This window comes from Carassius carassius, chromosome 8, assembly GCF_963082965.1.
Source record: "Carassius carassius chromosome 8, fCarCar2.1, whole genome shotgun sequence".
NCBI lineage: Eukaryota > Metazoa > Chordata > Actinopteri > Cypriniformes > Cyprinidae > Carassius > Carassius carassius.
The window spans coordinates 16,714,809-16,741,963 of NC_081762.1; the positions used below are offsets into that span (position 1 = coordinate 16,714,809).

At 37.5% G+C, this 27,155-nt stretch overlaps 2 protein-coding genes across 2 annotated transcripts in view; one reads left to right on the top strand and one right to left on the bottom strand.

The window, feature by feature from the left end:
- Nucleotides 1-9,291, top strand: part of col16a1 (collagen, type XVI, alpha 1) — a 68,400-nt gene extending 59,109 nt beyond the window's left edge. Inside the window, exons 60-71 of the mRNA XM_059556456.1 lie at nucleotides 192-236; nucleotides 624-677; nucleotides 1,212-1,265; nucleotides 1,806-1,856; nucleotides 1,944-2,033; nucleotides 2,143-2,178; nucleotides 2,569-2,613; nucleotides 4,626-4,823; nucleotides 5,193-5,256; nucleotides 6,926-7,102; nucleotides 7,195-7,272; nucleotides 7,370-9,291. Of these exons, the coding sequence (XP_059412439.1) occupies nucleotides 192-236; nucleotides 624-677; nucleotides 1,212-1,265; nucleotides 1,806-1,856; nucleotides 1,944-2,033; nucleotides 2,143-2,178; nucleotides 2,569-2,613; nucleotides 4,626-4,823; nucleotides 5,193-5,256; nucleotides 6,926-7,102; nucleotides 7,195-7,272; nucleotides 7,370-7,566 (1,089 nt within the window). The 3' untranslated portion in view covers nucleotides 7,567-9,291. The remainder of the gene's footprint in view (nucleotides 1-191; nucleotides 237-623; nucleotides 678-1,211; nucleotides 1,266-1,805; nucleotides 1,857-1,943; nucleotides 2,034-2,142; nucleotides 2,179-2,568; nucleotides 2,614-4,625; nucleotides 4,824-5,192; nucleotides 5,257-6,925; nucleotides 7,103-7,194; nucleotides 7,273-7,369) is intronic.
- Nucleotides 9,292-10,426: 1,135 nt separating this feature from the next.
- LOC132145427 (collagen alpha-2(IX) chain-like) lies at nucleotides 10,427-26,966 on the bottom strand. Its single transcript, XM_059556457.1, has 25 exons — nucleotides 26,919-26,966; nucleotides 26,667-26,720; nucleotides 26,277-26,327; nucleotides 24,957-25,013; nucleotides 24,623-24,676; nucleotides 20,523-20,576; nucleotides 20,302-20,355; nucleotides 19,390-19,443; nucleotides 19,239-19,292; nucleotides 19,090-19,143; nucleotides 18,947-19,000; nucleotides 18,558-18,611; nucleotides 18,041-18,085; nucleotides 17,850-17,903; nucleotides 17,715-17,768; nucleotides 17,577-17,630; nucleotides 17,268-17,339; nucleotides 16,835-16,870; nucleotides 16,680-16,724; nucleotides 16,556-16,588; nucleotides 15,113-15,259; nucleotides 14,538-14,592; nucleotides 11,855-12,043; nucleotides 11,701-11,778; nucleotides 10,427-11,618 (listed from the first exon to the last, which is right to left on the bottom strand). The coding sequence occupies exons 2-25, from the start codon at nucleotides 26,712-26,714 to the stop codon at nucleotides 11,413-11,415; spliced, it is 1,656 nt and encodes a 551-aa protein (XP_059412440.1). The 5' UTR covers nucleotides 26,715-26,720; nucleotides 26,919-26,966; the 3' UTR covers nucleotides 10,427-11,412.
- Nucleotides 26,967-27,155: the final 189 nt, after the last annotated feature.

The following is a 27,155-nucleotide window of genomic DNA, read 5'->3' on the forward strand; positions in this document are numbered from 1 at the left end:
ATTTCTTCGTTTTCACTTTCCAAGTTCTTTGTAGATTTTATCAGTGACACATGAATACCAAAATCAACAGTTGGAACAAAGACTGAAACAAAGAACAAAGTCAACTTTAATTAGGCATCTCCAAGGAGGAGCTTGACTTGAATTTTCTCTGATTGGAAAAGGCTTTTTTGAATAACTGTTTCTCATTCCAGGGTTTCAAGGGCATCAAAGGACACACAGGTCTCCCAGGAATGAAAGTACGAGGCTTTTCTTTGGGTTTCATAGCCTTGTCATTATTTCTATTTGAAATGTGTAGTGCATAAATGAATAAAATGACTATTTCCATTGATCCTGTCTTTAAAGCTGATGCCTGTGATGTTTTTGATGTTCAAATGCTTTCTCTTAATGAGCAAAAGTAACTGCATTTGCACATTGTTCTGTGCATGTGTTTGAATTACTCAGTCTGTGGTGTAAGTTTGGAACGCTATCCCAAACAATGGGAAAACTTTTTGGAAACAATCATTATTTTTCCAATTCCATTTGGCACTACCAGCAAAGCAGAAATTACACACAACAGTCTGTATTTTTTTACATATCTCTTTATCTTTTAATTTACATCACCCACTCTTCATTGTTATCTGTAGGGAGATAGAGGACCCCAGGGACCTGCTGGAGCAGCAGGAAGGCCTGGTCTAGAGGTAAGCTGTCTTCTCTTAGATATGTTTCCACTGAACCTTTAAATGTGCTATAGATTTCCTTACAAATGCCCTAAAGATTTCAGATAATGAAAGAGTGCTTTGAAAATAGGTTTCTGCACCCTTAGACCATTACCATACTTCGTAAGCAAGCACGGATGAAAATGCTTGGCCAACATATCACTAACGAATGATCCCATTGTACAAACCTAATATGTATTGTCATGTTACTGTGGCAGTAACAAACCTCAATACTCATAAGTGAGATAGAGTTGGATCTTTCTTGTGCCAAGCCATTGCAATCTTCTATCCACAGAGTGGAGATGAAGAGACATACTTATAATATCTAATGCATTCAGGAATATTCTCTTTAAACGGTTGCTCCATTAGTTAGAAGGCAGTTAACACTTATGTCTATAATATAATATAACATGGTTTCCTTTACGGCAATGTTGAGAACTTACAGTATTCACATTGTGCTTTAAATTGCAATCTGACACGTCTTGATAAGTAAAAACTTTTTTACTCACATCTAAGGGAGATCCTGGTCCTTCTGGACCACAAGGACCACCTGGAGCTCCAGGACATGTGGTGAGTATTTAAAATATCTTGTTATCTACTCATTTTTTTTTTTGGTTTTTACATTACCATTCAACAGTTTGGGGTTGGCAGGATATTTTTTTTAATTGACAGAAGTTCAAAGAATTTGACCAAGAGAACAGTAATATTGTGAAACAGTATTACAATTTAAAATAGCCATATTCTAATTGAATATGTCTATTATTTCTGTGATGACAAATTAGAATTTTCAGCTGTCATTATTCCAGTACTGAGTGTCACATGATCCTTCCAGAAATCATTCAATTATGCTGATTTTGGTGTTGAAAAAAGATTCTTTGATGAATAGAAAAAGCAAAAATTAATAAAATAATTTATTTGAGATATAAATATTTTGTAACATTTTAAATGCCTTTGTCTTTTAATCTGTTTAATGCATCCTTGCTCAATAAAAGTATTAATTTCTTGACAAGAAATTTTACTGACCTCAATTTTTTAAATGGTAGAGTACAGATAAACCACTTGAGAATAAATTAACACTTTAAATTAACACTTTAAACTGGAAATTTCTAGGGTGCTGCTGGATCTTCAGGACCACCAGGACCAATAGGGCCACCTGGAGTGGTGAGCAAAAGTCTTCTAAAACAAATAATATCTCAGAGATGTTTTTAATTGTTGGATTCTTTACTGTATCATCTTTCTCTTTACCAGGGCATTAAGGGAGAAAAAGGTGAGGCAGGAGAGAGAGGACAGTCTGGATTACCTGGCCCACCAGGGCTCCCAGGACATCCAGGGCTGATGGTTAGTACCTAAAGTTGGTTTACCATAATATTTTTATAAGTAAATATTTATAGTGTCTAATTAAATTATTCTTTTAAACCTTTTTCTGTCCTTGTTTTGTTTTTTGTAGGGTGAACCAGGAAGTGACGGAGCAGCAGGTAAAGATGTAAGTATCTCCTTTGATTTGCTCCTGTATACAACTTTTATGCACAATATGCAACTTCAAAATCTGTCTGATTAAACCTTAATTCCAAAGAACTGAAGTGTTTATTTGATCATTGGACATTTTAACTGCTAAATTACTTTTATATGCACTTTATTATTATTATTACTTATATTACTTTTACATGCACAGATAAAAAATGTATAATTTTGCTCACATCATTTTCTTTATTTTTTTTATTTTTATTATTTTTTTAATTAGGTTTTTACACAACACAGACTTCTGAATAACAAAGATAACTCCCAGCTGTCATATTTGGAATTCTTCTGATTATTACTGCAAAACTTCTACTATTTATCCCAGTTTCACTCCTGTAATTATTTGTAACTGCAGGGAGCCCCAGGCCTGCCAGGAGAATCTGGTCCATCGGGACAGAAGGTAAGATGCATTGTTCTCACATCTCTGTTATAATGTCTTTTCACATGCATTTGGATACATCTTATTCAGGCATAAGAGATAGTTTTCCCCTCCCATCGAAGTGTGCTCAACACATCTTGTTAGTTTTTGCTTCCATTTGTTCAATGAAGTTGTCAGGTGGGTCCATCTGCAATCACAAGAGCTTGTTATCTAACCTCACGTTGCCTTCACTCTTTTGTTTTTTCCTCCCTCATCTGCCACAGTAGCCTGTTTGAACACCACTCTCAGCTTACATAGTGACACCATTATGCTCCATAATAAAGCTATAGAAGAGCCTCTATCTGTCACTGACAGGACAGCATTGGCAGACACTGAAGTTTAGGAGTGAATGAGATGAGAGCTGTGCTTTTCCCCCGACCCATTAGCAGAAGCCCTTTAATGTGTAAACAAATGACTTGCTCTATATAGACTGCTACAAGTGCTACATTAGTGTTGGGTATGCTCCTTGAAACTGTTAAGTATTAAAAATATCCTACTTTACAAACCGTGAGCAAAAAGTTGCTAGCTACATTTGAAGATATTTGGGGGGCAGTGTTTTTTTTTTTTTTTTTTTAAATATGTAACTATTAGCATTAATTTGCATTCTAACCCATAAAATTAGACAACACTGTAATTTATATAAGTAAACTGAAAGCATAATAATAAACTGCATTGACTAAATATATATCCACAAAAAAAGTAGATATGAAGTGCAAAGAGAAAGAAGCCAATAGTTTTTTTTTTTTTTTTTAGGCCATTTTCTAAATAAGCCATGAATTTTAGTTAAAAAAAAATTATAATAATTCTTCCTTGAATTAAATATAATAATAATTTGATATTAGATGGAACAAATGAATGTAAGAAATGTTAACTTTGCAAGTAAATAAAATATCTTTATAGCTGTACGTACTAAAGTTGCGAAAACTGGAAAAAGAAAAAAAAAAAAAAAATATATATATATATATATATATATATATATATATATATATATATATATATTTCATTTCATTGTATCAAAAAGATACAATTAAGTAATAAAAAAACTAAACTACTAAAACTTAAATAAAACTTAAAATCAAATATATATATATATATATATTATTAAATACAATAATAGCATAGTAATAATTCTAAAATATCACTGCTCAGCTATTTTGAGTTCAATAGTGCGATTTGGTAAATGAATAAAAAAAATAAAATAAAAAACTTATTTAATGTCCAGAAGTGTTTCTGAAGAATTTATGCATTTTTTTTCAGGCCATATCATAAATTCAGAAAAAAAAATCCCATTAAACTGGGGTTAACAACAGTAAAATAAGTTTACTATTGTATTATTACTATTATATGTGTACTATTGTATGCATACTGTAAGATGAAATTAGTTTACATGGTTAATATGGACCTTTTTAAGGAAACAATGGAATTGTTTTCATTAAATCTGAATAAAAGTGAAGGTGCAATGGAACAGAACCTTAAAATACATTGTAAGATACATTGTACATAAAGAACCATGCATATACAATACATTGTATTGTCACATCGATTTTTTCCCCCCAGTATTTTCAAAGCAAAGACAAGCTACAATACAAGACATTAAAGCTACCCCTCACCCGTCTGCAGTCTACCCTGACTGGACAGCATTGATTAATCAATAGCTAATTTACAAGAATTGTTATAAAAACATACTGTACATAATCAGCAGAGGACTTTTCAGGAAGTAGAAAATCACATCTGAATGCAAACAAGAATTATATTATAAGCCAAAACATTAGCATTCACTGTATTCATACTGTATGTCACCCTTATCATTAAAGAAGTAGATGGGATGGACCTTGAAGATTTTATTTTGTGGACTGTATACTGTAGTACTGAGCATGAATTTCTATATAAAACCTATTATGCGGTGCTATTACAGGGATCATTGAGTATCCCGTGGTCATTGTCCTAGAATCACCTGTGTAGTAAATCACAGCTGTTCCTTTGATCCTATCCAGGGCGAAGCAGGAGTTGCAGGGCAAAGGGGACCTCCGGGAGAGCGAGGTCGTCCGGGCCCACCAGGAGGAGGCTTTGGTTTTGGCTCCAAAGGACCAGAAGGGATCATAGGACCAGTCGGACCTCGTGGTGAGAGGGGAAGCCCTGGTTCACCTGGACCAGCTGGTGCCAGCGGACCACCAGGAATCCCAGGGAATGATGTGAGGCTATTTCACTGATGGTACACACTGCACAGCCTGGTTGAGAGAGTTTATTAACTGACAGAAACAGTAAATGACAACTATAGCATCATGTAGAACAGTAACTACTTTAAGAATCACTGTTTGTTTTTTTATGTTCCTTATCCACCATATCTTTAACATGAGGGTGGGCATTTATAAATAAATTAGGCTTATGTTGTCTGTCCAGTTATTTTTAGTGGATGATGGAAAAATCTTGTTTTGCAGAACAGTATATATATATATATATATATATATATATATATATATATATATATATATATATATATATATATATATATATAAATGAATATGAATATTTAAACTTAACATTGTATGTATTTTTTCCAGGCTGTTGTAAACTATGATGACTTAAGATCCTTCATCAGGCAGCAGGTCATAAAGATCTTTGACGGTGAGAGAACTTTTGTAACCAGACCTATCTGGAAGCACTAAAACTTAATTTCTAAATGGTTTATTCCACAGAAGTGGAAGTGTCTTAAGATGATTTAAAGGAATAGTTCACCCAAAAATGAGAATCTGATGTTCATCTGCTTACCCCCAGGGCATCCAAGATGTAGGTGACTTTGTTTCTTCAGTAGAACACAAACCAAGATCCTCCTATGAGCATTCTCAGCAACAGGTGCAAGAGACATCTTCTTTTTTTCTTGCTTTATGGCGGATCACAGACTTATAAATGTTTTACCGCCACCTATCTCTGAAGTGGTTCACTGAAACTCCTAGTTGAGATTGTAGATAGAGTGTCAGTAGCTGCATTAACATGGACACTACTAATCCGATCGTAATAGGACTAAAAGCACAATCAGAATAAAAAAGTCACATGTAAACACATCAATCGGATTGAATTGGCCAGATCCGACTAAAATTTTGATTGGATTCTAAGGGGTGGATAATCCCTTTTGTAATCCGAGCAAGAGGACATGTAAACATTTGATTGGATTGAAAACCCAAACGGGAAAGTATTGCGCATGCGCAGTGACGTAGAAATAGCGTAATGACGTATGCCGCATGGAACGAGCTGTTCTTCCTGGTGGCTAAAGTGTCATAAATAAGTGTCCTGACATTATAAAACTCCCCTTTCACTCAGCGTATGTGAAGTGGAACACGACCACTTCCCACCAGTCTTTGTTTAAGACTCTCATCAACAGACCCGAAGTAGATAAATATCATATGTGCTTTTTAAAACAGCATGCGACAGCAGCGGGAAACTCTGTATATATATATATGCAGTGTGCGCATGTCAAAAGAGTAAATCTGGTCAGAAGCTTGTGACATTTAAATGCGCATATCAACCGATCACTTTATTCAGCGTTCATGTAAACACTACATTCGGATTCGTCAATCAGAATGAATTCAATCTGATGGAAGCAAAAAGTGTCCATGTAAACACACCTTATGCTTCATTTGAGAGATAGGTGGCGGTAATGCACTTATAAGTCTGCGATCCGCCATAAAGCAAGAAGAAGAAGAAGACGCCTCCCACCTGCTGCTGAGAACGCGCATAGGAGAAACCTGCTCAGGAGAGTTCAATCAGAAGTAAAAAACATTATAAATACTGTTCAGTTTCTTGCACAGACCGATTATTTTGTGTCTTTACACATCAATGTATTGTCAAAAGCCACAGGGTTTAATTTGGTTTTGTTTGTGTTTGGTTTTTTATTAGTTTTATTGTATGTTTTAGCCGTAAGCTGTATATATTATAAGAGTGATAGGCTGCAATGGTTAAAAATCTTGGTTTGTGTTCTACTGAAGAAACAAAGTCACCTACATCTTGGATGCAATGGGGTAAGCAGATAAACATCAAATTTTCCGTTTTGGGAGACCTACCCCTTTAATTTCTTCTTCAGCCCACCACAAAACTTCACATAAGTCTTTAAGGCCATTTATTATATTTTAAAGCAATAATTTGAGTTAAATACAAGTTAAAATACACGTTAAAATCTGTTTGTAAAAAAAAAAAGAAAAAAAATTTGAAGTCTTATAATTGAAGTCTATGGGGTATGTTTACACTTTTAATAATTATAATTTATTTAGGTTGGTGTTAAGTTAATTTGTTCCTGCAGAGCGTATGGGCTACTACATGTCCCGAATGCAGATGCCTGTGGAGATGGTTGCATCCCCTGGTCGACCAGGACCCCCAGGGAAAGATGGTAATCCAGGCATGCCAGGTCCCCCAGGTATACCGGGCCGGCCCGGGCAGATTGGCCGCGAAGGAAGACAAGGACCCATGGGTCCACCCGGTAAGATGAACTAATGTCATAATGTTTCCTACAGCAGTCTGATGTTCAATTTGCCCAGTCTTCCACATGGATGCTTTCATATGTGTCCCCAGGTGCCCCTGGTGTAAAGGGAGAGAAAGGAGATAAGGGTGTAGGAGAGATGGGAGACAGTGGCCCTCCTGGTGCTCCAGGTCTGACTCCAAGTTTACAAAGCCAATTTTAAAGTGGAAGTCATTTTGCCAACTTTGTGGTATTTATTCTATTATAATTTCCTTCCATTTCTCTCAGGTGTTCCTGGTCCTCCTGGTTACGGTAAGATGGGACCACCAGGTCCTTCTGGTCAGCAGGGCATCCCCGGTGTCCCTGGAACTCCAGGCCCATCTGGAGTGAAGGGCAAGGATGGCCGTTGTCACCCATCTGACTGTATGAGTATGCCTGTGGAGTACAATCCCAAGGGCCCAGCTCCCAAAGGTCCCATGTACTAGACAGTGGTTTAAGAGAAATAAAAGATGGAGGAAGGTACCCATTGATTGACATTCTCACAGTTACCTACCTGTACCTGCTAAGGCTTCTGAGAAGATCCATGGAGAACCAAAGGATTAATGTAATTTCCTTTCCGCTTGATGCAATGCCGAAACAGTGGTTCACCACCAATGGGGACATTTATAAGTTATCATCTGCTGATGAACCAGTAAAGAATGGCTAAGCATTCATTTACACCACTAAGACTTGGTGCAACATCCCGATCTTGAGTGCCTTAACCCTTGCCCATAATTTCACTTGCATCATTTTTGAGTTTGTGTTTTACAATTATAGACTTCTAGATCCCTGGACATACAAGTTGTTGACAGTCATTATTGTTGCCCAGATTTATTCACCAATCAACATTTTTTATTTCTGTTGCAGCCCCCATAAAATATTTTGGTTTCCATCCGATACTTCATACCAGTCTTCAAGGTTCTTTATTAAATATTAAAGCAATATTCTGAATTAAATACAAGTTAAAATTATCCATGGCATGCTGTTGATTCATGCAGGAATTATTTTGACTCATACCTCAGTTTATGATTTTTTTTTTTTTTTTTTTTTTAAATAAGGTATGAACCAAAAAGATTTCCTACAGAAAATGCCACAGATGCTGTTACTAGGGCTTGTGTTGAATCTGGAATGTTTCTTTAATAATATCTTTGTGAGGGGGTTGTTTTGGCAGCTGCTAATTTTGCTATTTAACTGCTTTAGCAAAGACAATGTGGCATAATATCCATCTGTTTCCAGTGAATAATTCCTTCCACAGTGTGAGCCGTTTAATATTAAATAATTTGAGGTTATCATAAGGCATAGACACAGTTACCTAATTAACTATTTTAATTATTCGAAATGAACATCCCAAAGGGCTTGTGTTGTACATATTCATATTTATGTAATGACTTTTTGTACTTAAAAAAAACAATTGACATCAGCATGGCAGCCCTTTTTATGGTCGTCTCAGATATTTTGGAATAATTGTATAAGCTCTAAACAAATTGATGTTTTGTAAAGGTAGGTTTTATATGCAATTTTGGGTTAGAAAGCAATTTTGTGATGTATCACGGGACGGAAAGAGATTTTATTTTTATAAGAATATTTCAGTGACACCTATCTCTTGATGAGCTCTGTGATGACATCTCCTCCTCCACCACTCTGAACTCTTAAACTTGAATTTCCATTGATATACTGTACCACTTGCAGCTGAACCATCATGTGCTTCTAGAACACTCTAATCTCAAATATGCTTTGCTATAGTTGTCCTAAACGTCGTTCAGTCATCTCTAACACAAACAGCATCTCACTGATTCTCTGCTGCATCAGCCAGTCTGATGCTTTTTCACTCTGCACTTTATCCTCTCATTGTTGCTCCCTTGGTCTGTGTGTGTGTTTGCGAGTGAGAGTGAAGACAGTGAGAAAGACTCTATATCTATATTTGGAGGATAGCTGAAAATTTTTTTAGCAGAGCCATTCACATTTCTCAAATTATGCAGCTTTCATGAAGTGAACGTTACGAGCATGTCAATTACAGATCGGCCTTTCAACCTCTTTTTATCCAAGCTTTAAAAAAAAATCTCCCCCATCATCATGCATCTCATCATAGCGCTATTTGTAAGTAAAGTCATTTGTGTGCAAATTTTTCTTTGAAGAAACTTAAGAGAAGCAATAAAAGTTTTGAAAGCAGAGTTCTCCACGGACGCGTTCATTTGTCAGTCCCTAAACAACATATCTATGTATCTATCTTCAGTTTGTAATAATAGCAACAGTTTTTTATTCACAAAGGATGACTGAAATGTCTTGAAATGCTTAGTATTGAGCCCAGGGGTACAGAGTTTCCAGTAAATTTTCAGCACTTTGTAAATAACAGCATATATGATTGTGGAGATGGTGGTTTGGAAATAGAAATACGATTGCTTATACTGCAAAGGGGCGACAATGTTGTAACCTATAGTAATCAGAATATGAATCAGCAGTGTAATGTGAGAAACATGAGCTGTGTCCCAAATGGTGTACTTTGCATTATGTTTTCTACCATCTGGTGCAGGAGTTTTCAAACTTGGGTCTAGGCAACCAAATAATATTTTATACTTACTTAGCTTTTAAATTTATGATGGGGTCCCTCACACGAGGATGATCCTAATCTATAATCCTAAAATTGAAAAACCCCTGGTCTAGTGTGTTGATTTTATACTCACCTTAAGGTAATTTTTTCATCCAGCATCGCAGTCCGATAGACCTTACCATTCCTCATCTCAGTTCATCAGTTGAATAATAACTACATTATTCAAGTATTTTAACTTATATACACACACACAATTTTTTTTTTTGTAACTTATTTCAAAAAGTGAAATATATATATAATATTATTATATATATATTTTTTTTTTTTATGATTAGAGATTACAGCTCATGAAAGTCAAAAATCCAGTATCTTAAAATATTACAATATTTACATTCAAGTTTAAATAAATTACCATCCCTACAATATAAATTCTGGGTATTTCTTGTTTTTTAAAACCACAATAACGAAGAAGAATGCTGACATAGCAATGGTCCAGAAGACAATCATTGACACTCCACAAAGAGAGTAAGTCACAGAAGGTCATTACTGAAATGAGTGGCTGTTCACAGAGTTCTGTATCAAAGCATATTAAATGCAAAATTGACTGGAAGGAAGAAAATGGTAAGGAAAAGGTGCACAAGAAACAGGGATGACCGCAAATTGAGAATAGTCAAGCAAAGTTGATTCAAACATTTGGGAGTGCTTCTTCAAAAGTTAAAATCGTTGTTCCTCTCAGATGTTAACGATGCAGAAGAACATTGAGTTTTACAAAACGTTCCTCTTTATTGATTTGGGTAAATCTGAACAACCAGGCAAGAAAACTTGAGTGTTTACAGACGAACCAAAAGAGAACAATAAATAGTCTGTTAATGAAGATAATCAGTTCTTCTCTAAGCACATAACACACAGAATGTTCAAAGTGGCATACAGGTTTTTAATTGACCAGAAAGTCTGAGCATTGTTTGGAGTTTGATCCTGAATGCTGATTAAATTCATTAACTCTGGATCTGTTTTATATTCTAAACCTACCCTGTCCATACAAAATTAATACACATTTACAAAGATTTACAGCATGGAATCGAGGATAAAGTTAATGGGAGCACATCACTATCTCACAAGAGCAGATCAAAGGCATTGCTTCACGGCGGAGACAGGCACAATACAAACGGGGACATAATGTACACATGAAGTATCAGCTCAAGCCGGGGAAGAGGTTCACTGAAACAAGGTAAATGAATCTATTACTAAAGTAGCTTTGAATACTTTTTATTGGTTTAATTATAGGGGAATTTCCTGGCATGTAAAATTCTCCCCATCATCCTTTATCTTTAAGGAGTTTGGATCAGATGCATGAAACAAATAATATTTTAAAAACAAAAACAGCACCTTTGTTTCAAATGTCATTCTCACAGTTCTTCTAGTCCAGGGCACATGGTGATAATGTCCTCAATGATGTCACTGGCAATGTTCTCACATCTCTTTGTACTGTGAGGTTGGACAGAGCAGCAGCGGCTGACCTTGCCAACTTAACACTTCCTTCCTGTAGATGTTAAATCATATATAAACAATCCTAATACATACAAAAAGTTCACAATATCAAACAGCAGCTGCTCCCTCCCTCCTCATAGTGTGCCCATTGAAGAGAAGGCCTGTGTGCTCCTCTTTCCATGCTTGTCCCCCTTTCTTTCTTTCTGACACTTTCTTTCTCTCCCAGATGTTCTTATGCCACAGTAGAGGGCTTGCTTTAAGTGGATGGGCCCTTTACTGTTCCCGCCTCTTGTAATCTGGGTGAAGTGTAGGCAGATGCTGCCAAACATGCAGCTGCTTCACAATATCCAGGAAGACCGGGAAGACCAACTTTTCCAGGACGGCCTGGCTCACCCGCTGCACCCTGAGGTCCTCGCTCACCTGGCCTACCGTCACGAGCCACACCGTCAAGACCTGGAGGACCTGTGAGAAAACAGGATTGGCTGCTGAGTAAACCAGTTCGCCTTTGGACAACTTGGACTATACAGGTGGACTTTGAGCTTACCTGGCAGTCCAGGTGGTCCCGGTTGACCAGGATGTGGTCGTCCAGGATCTCCTCTCTCTCCCTTTGCACCCCTCTTCCCTGCAAAATAGAAACATGAGGCTGACTGACAATATTTTCTCAAGAGCAGCATCTATATTTAGAAGGTTTGTTTAACCTTTAAGACCAGTGTTTCCTATCTGGCCTGGGCCCCCGATTATGCCAGGAATGCCACGGCCGCCTGGCAATCCATGAGGACCCTGAGGTCCTGGAGGTCCAGGTGGTCCTGGAGGACCTGGAGGGCCCATCACACCTGCTCCACCCAGCACAGCTCTCTTAGAGCTCACCGCTAATGCAGCTAACTTCTCTGTCAGAAGAATAAATGATTAGGTTTAGATAAGTTGGTCATTCATTCAGAATATGTTTTGTGTCTGAAAGAAAAAGAAAAAAGCTTTTACAGATGAACTTCTTTTAAAATAAATTCTGTGTTTTTAAAACATCATGTCAATAAGATGCTGCAAAGCCATGGACACATTTTTTTCCTTTTTTTTATTTTTAATGTACACTCTTTTAACTTGCACATTGCATTTTTAGAATGCCATGTCTTGTGCAATACTGAGAAAGACATGAGCAATGCAGTCAAAATGTCCATTTATCGCAAACTTAAATAGAAAAACTATGGAAAAGAAGCTCAGTGAAATGTAAAAACTTGAGATGCAGGGCAGTCGCATTAGAAAACAAATCAAGGTATAGAATCTAGAAACTGAGGGGAAAACGCAAGGACTTGAGATGCTTTTCTAGAAATGTAAACTTTTAACTTGAGTGGCATGTTTTTATAATGTGATGTCATGCTCTAGACGGGAGCAGTGATCAAACATTCATCTGGCACGTGTTTACATTGAAAAACAACAGAAAAGTATTACAATGAAATGGAAAAATGCATTCAGTCTGAAGCTCCTCATGCGTGAGAAGCTGCATAAGAGCAAGGCTCAAGCACAGCAGTCAAACACATCCATCTACTGCATGTTTAAATAGAAAAGCAATGAAATGTAAAAATGAGTTCTTTTAACTTGAGCTTAGATTGCTGTGTTGAGGGCCATTCACACATGACATGCATTTGTAAAAAAAAAAAAACCAAAAAAAAAAAAAACCGGTAAGACATGGCCAGTGAAATGTGGGGAAAATGCAGGTCCTTGAAACATGTTTTTTAAAAGTTGATCTAAAAGTTGAAGATGTTGCAAAAGACATGGGGCCTCATTCATAAAGAGTGCATACGCACAGATTTGATCTTAGAGTGTGCATGCTTAAATCCATGCCAACACTCATATTTGTGATCCTTGACCACATAACCAATCTGTAGTCGCTGGGGTAGCAATAGCCAAAAATACATTGTATAGGTCAAAATTATATATTTTCTTCTATGCCAAAAATCATTAGGATATTAAGTAAAGATCATGTTCCATGAAGATTTTTTTTAATTTCCTACTGTAAATATATCAAAGCTTAATTTTTGATTAGTAATATGCATTGCTAAGAACTTAATTTGGACAACTTTTAAGGTGATTTTCTCAATATTTTTATTTTTTGCACCATCAGATTCAAGATTTTCATATAGTTGTCTCTCGCAAAATATTGTCTAATCCTAACAAACCATACATCAACGGAAAGCCTATTTATTCAGCTTTCAGATTATGTATAAATTCATTTCAAAAATTGCCCCTCATGAATGGTTTTGTGGTCCAGGTCACATTTGTAAAACCTCTCTTTGACGTGGAAACGTGCTAATAGCATCATGTCAGTGTCTGAGCATACTTACACACTTTTTCTTGTGAGAGTACTGCAGATTTTTGGAAATGTAAGCTGTTCTTGCAGATCGCCGTTCTAAATTAAAAGATTTGGATGATGACTGGCGATCTTTTACATATTAATGACATTCATTGGGAGTCGAGGCAGAAAGCTGAAACCATTCAGTTGCGCGCAAGTTCAAGATCATTTGCTATTCATAGATTTTACATCTGAAAGAGAGGCGTACGTGCGTTTTCTGTGCATACATTCATTCTGTGAATCACACTTGGAGTGAAATGGAAAAACGTATTCTATGTGAACAGCCCCTTATGCACAAAACTGCAATAGAGGTTAAACGTGATCGCAGAAGTCAAACACATCCATCTAGCTCATGTTTACATAGAACTGCAGTGAAAGAGCAGCACAGTGGAATACAAAAATGTGTGATGGAAGTGTTCAACCCCGAAAAGAATGCCAGCAAATAGTGTTGAAGCTTAGCCTAGCACACACACACTTCTCACCAGGTGTCCTGCAACATTGGGTAAATATCATTAAGATAACAATCCAGAGGTGGACATTCATCGGTTGACCAGTTGTCACAGTGACCAAATCCCCACATCTAATCTATTTTCCAATGGGGAACGAGAGAGGAATGCTTTCCCTCGGTTCAGGTGAGTGTGGGGGTATGTATAAGTGAAGGTATGTTTGCAATCTCAGGCTGAAAGGCTGAGAGATTACATTGTGAAATGGTGGGAGCCAACAGAGGTTATCATTGGCCGGTTCAGGTCATCTTTCTCTTGCAAAACAGAAGGCCAGAGAGCAGAGACCGACAATCCCAGAGAAAACAGAACTCTGTGCAAGTCAATTCTGAACAGCAGATAAATATCTGCAGACTCAGTCCGCAGTGTTTGGCAGGAAAGCTGTCCCTGAGTAGTGATGATGCACGTTAATACATTTCAGCGGATGAAAAGTACTGTGTAGATTTAGCTAGATTACAGCTGCCCTCTTCCTGACACACTGATTGCAGCCAATCTGGATCGCAACCATTTACTGAAAGAACAATGATTGTTACTCACCTTGAAGCATCTTCAGGACCACGTCAACGATGTGCTGATCTGTAGCATCACGACCCTGAAAACAAAATCATAAGAATGAGGAAAACACTCTCCGACAATTCACACCCAGTAAATAACGTTTTTTCATCATTTATTCTCATTCCAAACCTGTCTGAATTTCTTTCATGTGTAGGACACAAAATAAGTTATTTAGAAAAATGCCCAAGCTCCTCGTTTCCATATCTGACCCTGGATCACAAAACCAGTCATAAGGGTTTTTGAAATTGAGATTTATACAATTATAACTAATGACTAAATTATTTCATTTCCGGGTGTTCTATGCCTTTAATATTGTGAAAGAGACAGTCAATCTTCCTAACCAGTAAGAGTTCTTCTTATTTTCTGCAAGTGTTTTTCTATTGTGCTGAGCTGTGCATGCTACTGCAACCTGTCTGGCCGGTGCAACTTTGGCTTTGTTCTATTGGAGGCAAAAGTGCTGCTCTCCGGCAAACTGAATTGTTTGTTGGGGGAATGTAGGTCGGGAATTCTGTGAAGGAAATGATTATTAGGGATTGTTGGTGCTGTTCAACACTCACAGATCGTCCTTGTATTCCTGGCATCCCTGGAACTCCTCTTTCTCCATGCAGGCCACGTGGACCAGGTAAGCCTGCAGGACCCTGGTCTCCTGGTTTACCGGGATCTCCGGTAGGGCCGTTGTGCCCTTGATCACCGGTCACACCTTGCTGTTGATAGAGGAGGCAGTTATTAAATAAGTAAAGAAACTGGGATGTTCGCTATTGATTGTTTCATAGGACAATGCTGAAGATGAAACAAGCATTATTTTAAAGGTAAAATATGTAATTTCTTTACCACTAGTGGTACAAATAGAATAGCAAAAATTATGTAAATATGAGTGATACTTGACATTTTTATCAATGTTGCTAAATTAGCTGATTGTTCATTTTGTATATATGCTTATATTACATAAAATAAAAAGGTCACACTTTATTTTAAGGTCAGATACTCACTATTAACAAACCATTAACTAAGACTTTAGCCTCAATAAATTCTTAATTTGTTGCTTATTAATAGTTAATAAGGTAGTTTTTAAGTTTAGGTATTGGATAGGATTAAGGATGTAGAATATGGTCATGCAGAATATGTGCTTTATAAGTACTAACAAATAGCCAATATGTTAATAATAGACATGCTAATAATGCTATTTAATAGTGAGAATTGGACCCTATACTAAAGTGTTACCAATAATGATTATTAATGATTAAAAAAATTGCTTTTGCACATTTTATAGTCAGCCAAGAGTCTCGTAGCACAAACCATGTTGCATGCCAGTATTTTGGGCAGAGGAATAATAAGTCTGAGCAACCTCATACTGATGAGTTTATTGTTTCCAAACAGGTTTCCTTAACATGACTCACTAACTATAGTTATTTTATCATTATTGATATGCTGTTTCTGTTAATATATTTAATACAGTTTTATTTATTATTTAATAATTTTATTATTGACTATATTTATTCGTTTTTTTTTTTTCAGTTTACATATTAGTCATTTTTATGTGCTCTGGCATTTTTATCAGTTTAATATTTCTTTTTAGATTTCATTTATTTAAATTTTAGTCTTAATTGTAGTATTCTGACTTATTTTATTTCAGTTTCATATTTTCATAATTTCTTTTTTTACGTACTAATTATATTTCATTTATCTCAGCTTTATTTCAGTTAACAAAAAAAAAAAGATTTTTAATAATGAATTAATAATGAATTTTAATTAACAATAGCAAGGCTGTAAACATGCCCTGTTCATCGTCTTCCATTTGTAGGATGAAAAAGTAGTCTCTGTCTCACACCATAGGTTTGGACAAAAGTTGACACGTAAGAGGGCCTGTTTAAATGTGCTCATAAAACTGGGATGGCATAAAGTATCTTTAAATAAAAAGCTGTGTCATGTCCTTCACCACTGTAAACCAAACTACAAAAGTTGGATCTAACTAAATTAAGTGTTTTTCAAGCTGTCCTTACCTGTCCCTTAGGTCCGGGCTCCCCAGATTGTCCCTGTCAGATGGAGAGACGTAATTTTAAGATGAACAGAAGTCCTCTGGAACCACTCTATTAAATAAATGTATCCGACTAAAGCCTTATTTACCTTCTCTCCTTTCTCCCCAGCCAATCCCTCTACACCAGGATCACCCTGTGAAAGAAGCAGGTGAGATCCATCAATGTCACCTTCAGTCATTATCTTTTATCTTTTCTATTTCACTCCATAAATATGTGTATGTATCTTTCTGTGGGTGTACTCACAACGTCTCCCTTTGATCCCACTTTGCCCTGGAATCCCTTTAAAGAGATGAAATTGTACATCAGATATCTCTCAGTTTCAGCCCTAATGGGTGAGGCACCGGGAGTTTATTGCTGGTAATGTCTTATTTTACCGTAAACTCTCAGAGCACATTAAATCAACTGGCTTTTACCACCAATATTCATGGCAAGGATAGTGTAGATTAAAGGACAACAAACATTAAAGTGTCCATAAGAGGATTTTTCATACTGAATTGAGGGGTATTATTTGGAAACATGGACATGGATTATCTAAGTGCATAGATGTCCTCTAGTGAAAAGAATCAAATCATGAGTGAAGACTGCCCTCATGTGGTCAAACCTCAACACTCTATCAGTTTAAACAAGAAGATATTTACCATTAGTTACTGTGTTTATATAACATATGGTCACAAACCTTGTCACCCTTAGTTCCAGTTAGACCCTGAGCACCTGGGACACCCATAGGTCCCCTTTCCCCCTTACTGCCCTGCAGGTACAACAAAGAAGAGTGAAGTGAAGGATTGAAATAGACAGAGTATTATATAGTGTGTGTGTGTGTGTGTGTGTGTGTGTGTGTGTGTGTGTGTGTGTGTGTGTGTGTGTGTGTGTGTGTGTGTGTGTGTGGATCCCATGTTTTCCTAAGAAAAAGGGTTTATTTGACCTGATTATAGCAGAAAAATAAATATCTGTAAATAAAAGTCTGAAAAATCATAAAGAAACTTACACGTGAGCCAACAATACCAGGAGGCCCAACTGGTCCTCTTTCGCCCCTATCACCCTATTGGACATAAAGTGAAAATTTAAGAAAAGAGAATTTACTTCAGTGTTAATGAAAGGATTGTCAATGAGGATGGCCATTGACCTTTGGTCCTGGGACTCCCTCCATGCCAGCTTCACCTGGAGGACCGGGCTCTCCCTGAAAGAACAGGAAACATAATGAAAAGCCAGAAAAGTTTTTGGATTATGCGTAAAACTGACCTTGAATGATATGACATACTTGAGGTCCTGGAAGACCTTGCATTCCCATCAAGCCTCTGGGTCCTGTCTCACCCTAAACTCAAAAGAACAAATAAATTGTTGAAAGAGCAGAATTAATCACTTATGAATAGTATAATATCAACAGTCATCCAAAAACTATGGTTCCAGAAAAAACATGTAGGCATTCAGAAAATAACTAAATGATCTCACCTTAACTCCAATTTCACCCTTGGCTCCAGGCATACCAGGCAAACCCTAAAAAATATGAAGAATTGCATGAAGAATGAATGTAGTGACCCCTGCAAACCACCTTCATGTCTGTCCTCTGTGCTGATATCAGAACAAGACTGCAATAACTCATCCTGTTAGTGAGGGAGCCTGTATTATGGCTTGCGCAGGTACGTTGTGATGTTTTGTATCATAACCAGCATGCTCCATTACCCCAAGTCACCAGGAGAGTCATGTTTGATGATGATGAATAGTTAATAGTAGAAGCAATTTCAAGGTGGTTTAGGCTCCAAAATAGTCGGGCAAGAATGTCACACTGAAATTGTAGGCAGAAAATAAACTAAACTTTTACTTTTTATCTTTAATTACCCTCATTTAACAAGGGGGACATAATGGACAGATGTGAAGAAGATGGGAAAGGGTTCCTTGCACATCTAATTCTGACAATTACTTTGTATATGATATGGAAAGGATGATGAAAATTTTTTATTCTACTTACAGCATCTCCCTGAAGACCAGGGGCTCCAGGTCTTCCATTTTGTCCTGTGGCCCCCTAAAAATATTACAGGACAGTTGTGTTCATAAATTCTATATATATATATATATATATATATATATATATATATATATATATATATATATATATATATATATATATATATAATTTTTTTTTTTTTTTGTAATTGACAAGTAATTGGGTGTATAATTAGCAGGATCATGAAAAGTTAACCAGTCAATGACATTGATAAAATAAGCCAGTTAAGGATGAAAGAAGACTTGCTCACTCTGTCTAAATGTGCATTATACTTTTCACATGTCATGTGTCTTCCTGAAAAATGATGGCTGCTGTGGGAATTGATTTAAGCGCTGAAAAAGAGCCATCCATACCTTTATTCCTGGGATGCCAGGATTACCATCTTTTCCATCAATTCCTGGAAGACCCTGACAATGAACATTAATCACAAGATTAAGAGCATAAATTTAGGAGACGTATGTTAAATTGCATTTAAATTAGCTAGCTTTTAACTTACGTTCTCTCCCTTCTTTCCGACCACTCCCTGAGGCCCTCTTACTCCACGCTCTCCCTACAAGAATAACAGCAAAAGTTTGATAAATTAATATGTAGAAGGACAATTTAATGATGGGATGAATAGATGTGAATCATATTACTAATACTTACCAAGTCGCCTTTGTCACCAGGCTCTCCAGGTGGTCCTTGGGGTCCCTCTTCACCCTGCAATGCACAATGCGATTATCATTTCTTTTTTTTTTCTTTTCTTTTTTTTCTGTTATGAAAATGAAATGTATTCAAACATGACTTGCATACTTACAGGGCGTCCAGGGATTCCGATTGGTCCTAAAATTCCTTTATAACCACGTGGTCCCTGTCACAGAGGTTGTGAATCACTTTTAGGCTTTTACAGATTGTAAAACAAAATTACAAAAATTCAGTCAGTGGAGATTTGCTGTCCTACAAATGCAATTAAAGTTGTCCAATATTTGTTTATGTTCCACTGGGTGTTTTACATAATATAATAAACCACATGCAACTCAACCGGTATGCACAATTCTGTGGGGAAGCTTAAATAAGCTATATGCACATATATTTAAAAATGGCTGGCAAAATTATTATCTCATCTCACACACAAAGACTTTTATGATTTTAATGGATTTAATGGACCAAAAACGCCCATTCTCAGTTACAGGTATGCTAAATGTATATTATTTATAGTCATGTCTTCAACTCTGCGACAGATCGACTGTTTCCCTGAGTTATTTTATTATTATTATTTATATGTTATGATATTATGCAATTATCTTTATTTTTATTTTTTTAACATAATTTCAGCCTTTATTTAATTTTTACGAATGATTTTGTGGTTTTAATATATCTGTTCAGCTTTATTTTTATTTTTATTTTTATTTATTTTTTATTATTTACCACTTCAGCTTAAAATTATTTTATTTCAGTTCCATTTCTAATGATTTCAGTTCCATTTCTAAATAGGTGTTTTGTTCTGGTTGTTTTTTTTTTTTTTTGTAAGTTTTTCATGTAACATTTATATTTCACTTTGTTACAGCTTATTTAAAAAATATATATATTTTCAGTTTCAATTAACAGTGGCAAAACCGACGCTGTCACTCACTCTTTATCCCTTTATATATCTCCTCAGACTAGTTAAGATCATATTTAGGGTATCCATGAAAAGATAGAGAGTAATATTTTGGGAACTATGACTCACCGTCTCGCCTTTGGGCCCCACCATTCCTGGATACCCTCTCAGACCCTGTGGACCCTAAAGTTATTGTGGTAGAGAGAAGCAGATATTTTATTCCACAGGTGATTTCCTATAGGACCTTCAAAAAGGTACTGGTACAATTACTTGCCATGATGTAACAGCAACAGAGGCTTAAATTATAAAAGATATATAAAGTCAAACCAAAACAGAAATAAATACATTACTGGAGGGCCTGGTATTCCTTGTTCACCGGAGATACCCACTTCACCCTTTACACCCTAAGGATGAGAATACAAGGATGAAACAGATATTTCCATTCTAAAGAAAAATGTGTGTCCTTTTATTTTGGGATGTTATGTGGTTTGTCATTTTGGCGTTTGTTGTTGTTGTTGTTTTTGCTAATATTATTTTTAATATATACAGCAATTTTGGTTATGCACTTCAGATATGCAAGTTATGAATTTGATAATCAATATTAAAGTCAACACTTCCCAAAGACTTGAGCTTGGACAGTCGTGCTCTGCATTATGGGTAAATCCACTCTGTCCCTATAGTCCATTCTAATGTCCTTGTGGGGCTCATTAAATGTGATTAATTCACAGCACAGTAGCTTCTCAGCACTGCCGGCCCACTTTTTTCCTTTCATCTGGGTCAATGTGTTCTGTCTGTGACTCACCCTCAGATTAGAGGCAGTTATTTGCCTTGAGGAGCATCATTAACACATAATCCTGCTCTTCTGATAGACACTATGTTAGGGGAGAGATGCTGGGTCAACTCAAAGCATGATCTGGATGCTTAATAATAAGCATTGTTTATTAATCCTTACCAACCAATCAGTATGTTTGTTGTTCTCTGCATGTCACAAACTATGATATGCGATTAATGAAGTGTAAAGCTGTAAGGGGACGCATTTCATGTCATTTTATCATTCAGAAAGGTGCTCACATGCGCCCCTCTGTGGTTACACAGTGTACGTACACACCATTTAGTTCCCTTTCAGTCAGTCACTCTCGACGTCACATCGGTACCCACAAATGGGAATATTGTCAAAGAGACCAATCCACTTCGAGTGTAACTAAACAAGCCACTGGACACTGGCATGCGGAATTCACATCTGGCTGCCACACACCACAGCGCGGGTATAAGAGGCAGCAGTTGCACTGCATTCATTTACCTTTTTGCTTTAGCGCTGAGTAGTGGTGCATATCTTCTCTTCGACTGATTGCAGAAAAAGAGTGCTGGCATTACAGCAGATAGTATCAGTGGTCACAGTCTTGTGGGAATCATCCGGTGTTCAGACAGCCACACCAGGAGTATGCGGTGGTCCACGGTTTCTCTGAGCCTGGTTAGTGCTCCACAGTCCATCTCAGTGGCTCCTGCGGACCATCAGACTCGGATACGTGATTCAATTCGCCCGGCATGCCCCCGACTTCAGGAGCATCTGGTTTACATCAGTAAAATCTGTCCTGCATGCGGAAATTGCAGTCCTGCTGGCGAAAGATGCAATAAAGACAGTCCCTCCAGCTGATATGAGGACTGGGTTTTACAGTCTTTACTTCATTGTGCCCAAGAAGAGTGGTGGGTTCAAAATGTTGACACAGAAATGCATTTTTGAGTGCATCCATCCCCAAGACTGGTTTGCAGCAATCAACCTGAAGGACGTGTACTTTCATGTCTCGATCCTCCCGTGACACAGGTCATTCCTGCGTTTGACCTTCAAGGGTCAGGAATATCAGTACAAGATCCTGCCCTTCGGGCTGTCTCTGTCACCCCGTGTCTTCACCAAAGTCGCGGAGGTGGCCCTTGATCCCTTGAGAGAACAGGCTTTTTGCATCCTCAACTCTCTTGAATACTGGCTCATACTCACACAATCTGGAGATCAATTGTGCACACACAGGGACGTGGTGCTTAGACACCTGGGAAAAGAGCAAACTCTTGCCAATGCAGAGGTTCTCTTTTCTCGGAATGGAGCTGGATTCGGTCAACCAGACATCACGCTTTACCCTGAAACGTGCTGTCGGTGCTAAACTACCTCAAGACTTTATCAAGCAGGACAGAAGTCTCACTGGAATTGTTTCAGAGGCTCCTGGGGTATTTGGCTGCAACCGCTGCAGTTGTTACACTCGGTCTGCTCCATATGAGATTGCTTCAGCACTGGCTCCATGGCCAAGTCCTGAGGTGGGCATGGCTATGCAGCACTCACCGGGTTCAGAATACACCGGCCTGTCGCAGAACCTTCAGCCCGTGGTCTGATCCTTCATTCCTTCCGGCAGGAGTGCCACTGGAACATGTATCTAGGCATGTAGTGGTTTTAGTAGATGCCTCTGCCACTGGCTGAGGAGCCACATACAATGGGCACGCAGTGTCAGCTGTGTCGACGGGTCCCCAACTGCATTGGGATATCAATTGCCTCAAGATGCTGGCAGTTCGACTTTCCGAACCGCCTCAGAGGGTGCCTTTCGGGGCAGGGATGTACTGATCCACTCAGATAATACTGCAGCTGTTGTGTATATCAACTGGCATGGTGGTTTTTGCTCACATTGTAAGTTGTAACTTGCCTGCCTCCTCCTCCTCTCCCTTCATGCCATCTACATCCCAGCAGTGTTCAATCAGGCAGCCTCGAGTTACACTTCTAGGGAACTGGAGACTCCACCTCCAGGCTGTTCAGCTGATCTGGAGACAGATTGGAGTTACTCAGGTAGACCTGTTTGCATCTCCAGAAACCACCCACTGCCAGTGGTTCTACTCCCTAACCGAGGCAATGCTTGGAACGGATGCACTGGCACACAGTGAGCCTACTCGCACAGACGCAAGATCAGGGTGGACGAGGAGCAGGTCCTGTTATGTATGGCTCCATATCAAGAGGGTGAGGGACCTGCAGGCATTTTCATTCAACGAATCATGCCTTGAATTTGGGCCAGCTGACTCCAGTGCAACACTGAGACGGCGGCTTGGCTATGTGCTCAAGGTTCCTACTACTCTATTCAGGGCCCAGGTGGTTAACCTTCAAGTGCTGCCCCTGGAGGAGGCAGACCCAGCCCTAACTTTGCTCTGCCCTGTACGTGCACTGTGACAGTACGTGGATATAATTCAGAGCTTTAGGACTTCAGAGCAGCTCTTTGTCTGTTATGGAGGACAGCAGAAGGGGAAAGCTGTCTCCAAGCAGAGGATGGCCCACTGGATAGTGGATGCCATCACGTTGGCCTATGAGACGCTCTGCCGTCTCTTGATGATGCAGCATGAGCTATCTCAGAGACTTCCATATGCAATAGAACCCTTCTGGGTAAATGTAAATGTCACTCAACCCTCTCTAGGAAGGGCACACTTTCCAGTGTTTTACAAGTCCAACTCTTTGGGTTGGTCAAGGAACAGCAGTAGTCGACCTTTTCTGTGTAGAGCCTGATCCTATCATCTGCCTTATAAAAGGTTTAGGAGGACTACAAAGGGCACTGGGAGGGCAGCACCTGTGGCACCTTGGTAGGGATTCCTATTTTTGTCATGTCATGTAACACTGCTGAGCGGCAGGGTCGCAGACTCGGCTCGGCTCCTCAGCAAAAACATGAATGAATGCAGTGCACCTGCTGCCTCTTATACCCGTGCTGTGTGGCAGCAAGATGCTAATTCCGCATATCAATTGGCTCGTTTAGTTACACTCAAAGTGGATTGGTCTCTCAGGCGAGATTCCCATTCGGCAGTCCCAACGTGACAACTCCGTTCCCTCTTTCAGGGAGTGAGGGTTACACATGTAACCGAGATGTTCTCCGTGCATGGCTATTACATGAATAGAACATTGACAATGTTTAGTATTAAGTCAGGCAACAAAATAACAAAAGAATGTTCAAATTAACATTTTTAATTTACATATAATCATTATCATTATTATTAGTAGTAGTAGTAGTAATAATAACATTAATAATAATTACGTTGTTGCAATTTACAATAAGGTTCCATTCGTTGATTAGTGAAATATGTAGTGTAGTGTAGTGTAATGTAGTGACTAATAATAACCAACAATGAGCATTTCATTTGTTACTATTTCTTAATTTTTGTTCATGTTATTTAATAAAACTATACATTTTAATTGTTTTTTCATGCTAGCTTAGATTCATTGCGCAAAATTTACCAATACAACTTTTGTTTTTAATAATGTATTAGTTAATGTTAAAATTACATTAGGATTAATGTATTAGAAGCAAATTGTTAGTTCTTGTTAGCTAGTGTAGTTAAGCAATATTGTGAAATGAAATATTATTGTAAAGTGTCATTATTATTATTGTTATTAGTATTATTATTATTAAAAACATCATCATAAAGAAAAACATACCACTTTTCCGATGCTTCCTGGATCTCCTAATACCCCAGCGCGACCTTTATGTCCCTGTGAGAAAAATAATGTAATGATGAATCATTAAATTTTGTAAAATGTTTTGGAAATGTTGATTGGTCAATCCATCATTTCATGTACAGAACTATGATGCAAAACACTTGTGCAGTCATAATGGAAGGATTTGCTTAAGTAACACTTTAATCTTGTTTTGCGAATGCAGTCACACGGAAAGTGGTTGCAGGCCTTTTAAATGCCTTTTAACCAAAGGCTTGAGTCGCATTAATTCACAACAAAAAAATCAGAGAAAAATACAAAATGTTAAATTACTGACCTTCACTCCCTGTAGGCCCTGAGGACCTTTCGGCCCAGGTGGACAGTTGGTTGGACACTACAACACACATCAGCAACAAAAAATTTGCAACATTCCACATCACACAGGTTAAAAAAAAATTGCTGTCAGATCTGTTTAGCTGAGTGAAAAAGCCCCTGGAATGTTTTTCTTTTCTTTTTTTTTTTTTTTTACAAAATCTCAGACCACCAGCCCTTTAATTACACTGGTTGATAAGGATTGATCCAGACAGAACAGGGCTCCAGCTGGGCACTACAGGCCGGAGGAGAAGCAGTCAGCATGTCTGCCACGTGATCCCCCAGTGCAGAGCAGACTCCTGGCAGGCTGGCTGCAGATCACAGCCATGGGACCCGCTCTGCTTCTTGATCCGGAGAGGTGCTAATGGGCAGAAGCCTTTGATGGCATCCATTTAATGAAGCTCATTAGGAAAATCTATGAACACTGAGATCAATAAGGGGTGTGTAAGGTCTAACAGGGCAAACTCTGAGAGAAACCAAATACAGAGAAGGGCTGTTTAAAAATATAGTGGACAAATATAAAAAGAAAGCCAAAAAGAAGGATTTAAGGGATAAATATGAGCAGTTTGGAAGATAAGTAATAAACAGTGTAGGACTGATTTCTTCTTTTTTTAATCAACTTTACAACCACATTCTCAACTATTTTTATCATATTTTCAAACTTAATATAAACAAATTATGCTGTATATTGTGTTTTATATTTTATGCATAAAAAAAGTTTAAGACTTTCTCCCTTTTTGTCAGGGAAAATATACTATAAATATTAAATATTAAAATATATAGAAATATTATCATCCTATCATATTCAGAAGTAAATGCATCATATTATTTTAAGGATTGTTATTAACAAGTTCATAAGAAAATGTATCTTATTTTAAGGATGTTTATATGTTTTTACTGGGAAAAAGTAAAAAGATTTGAGGGATTTCAAGGATTTTTTAAATATATATTTTACTGGGAAAAAATTACAAGTGAAAAAAGACTAATTAAATGCATTAAGAAGTTGTTTTCGGTAGTTTTATTTGGCGGTCCTACAGTTTTCAAATTTGTACAATGCTGCTGTTTGATCACATGCAGATGATCTATTCCCTTATAAAACTGTACCTCCAAATACTATTTATTTATTTATTGCATGCAATCAATGTTATCATTCTTTTTCAAGCTGACTAATGGTTTAATGCTTTAATTTATTTTATTTTATTTTTTATTTTATTTTATTTCCAGAGATATACTTTCGAATTTATCTGCGGCACATCATGGTTTTGGAGAGAAACTATCACCTTACCTGGAAGTCAGCACTGCCTTCCTCTAAACCCAAAAACTTTCCTGGTGGACCCTGAAAATGACACCAAAATGAGATAAGGAAAACTGAAAAAGATTATATAAATGCAGGTGCCTGGGAAGAAAAGGCTATGTTTAGGAGAGTTTATTATGAAGTAATACAGTTCTGAAGCAGATCCCAAATGAATGCCTTCAAATGAAATGAAATAAAGCAGAAAATGAAATAAAACGTACGCCCAGAATTGCAGTAGTTATGAGATGAGATGTCATTTTACACTGTCCTGATGCTGATTTATTATCAGCCCTACAGCTTTATACAGAGAATTGGATTCTGTGGTTTGACTTGAGAAGACTACATTTTAAAGTGAAGTAAATGAAACATTCTGTGACTTACTGGCTTTCCTGGAGGTCCGGGTAATCCTGGAGCTCCAGGACTTCCCATGTCACCCTATGGGATGAGAGATTTGAGTGCAAGGAGGCATCAGTTTTAATTACATTGGTTTGCTGAGTGAAATTTTGCAATATTTTACAATTAAAAATATTCAAAACTACAGTCGTAGTTAGTAAGTATGAACAGCATTCTTAACCATGAAAGATTTATTTAATGTCATGTTATTATGAACAAATATATTTGAGTGAGACCCACCTTTTGCCCAGTAGGCCCAATTTGTCCAGGAAGCCCAATGGGGCCTGCTGCTCCCTGTAATGAGATAATGAACAGTGAAATTAGATACTTGTTTATTACTCTAATGCACCAATAAGTGCATGCTGTTGTATCTAAGAACAGACAATACCTCAGTGGGCTAAGATCCCATAAGGATTCAAAAGATTTCATAAGACTTGCTCTTCAAAAGCCTTTAGTACATGCAAAATGATTTTTAAG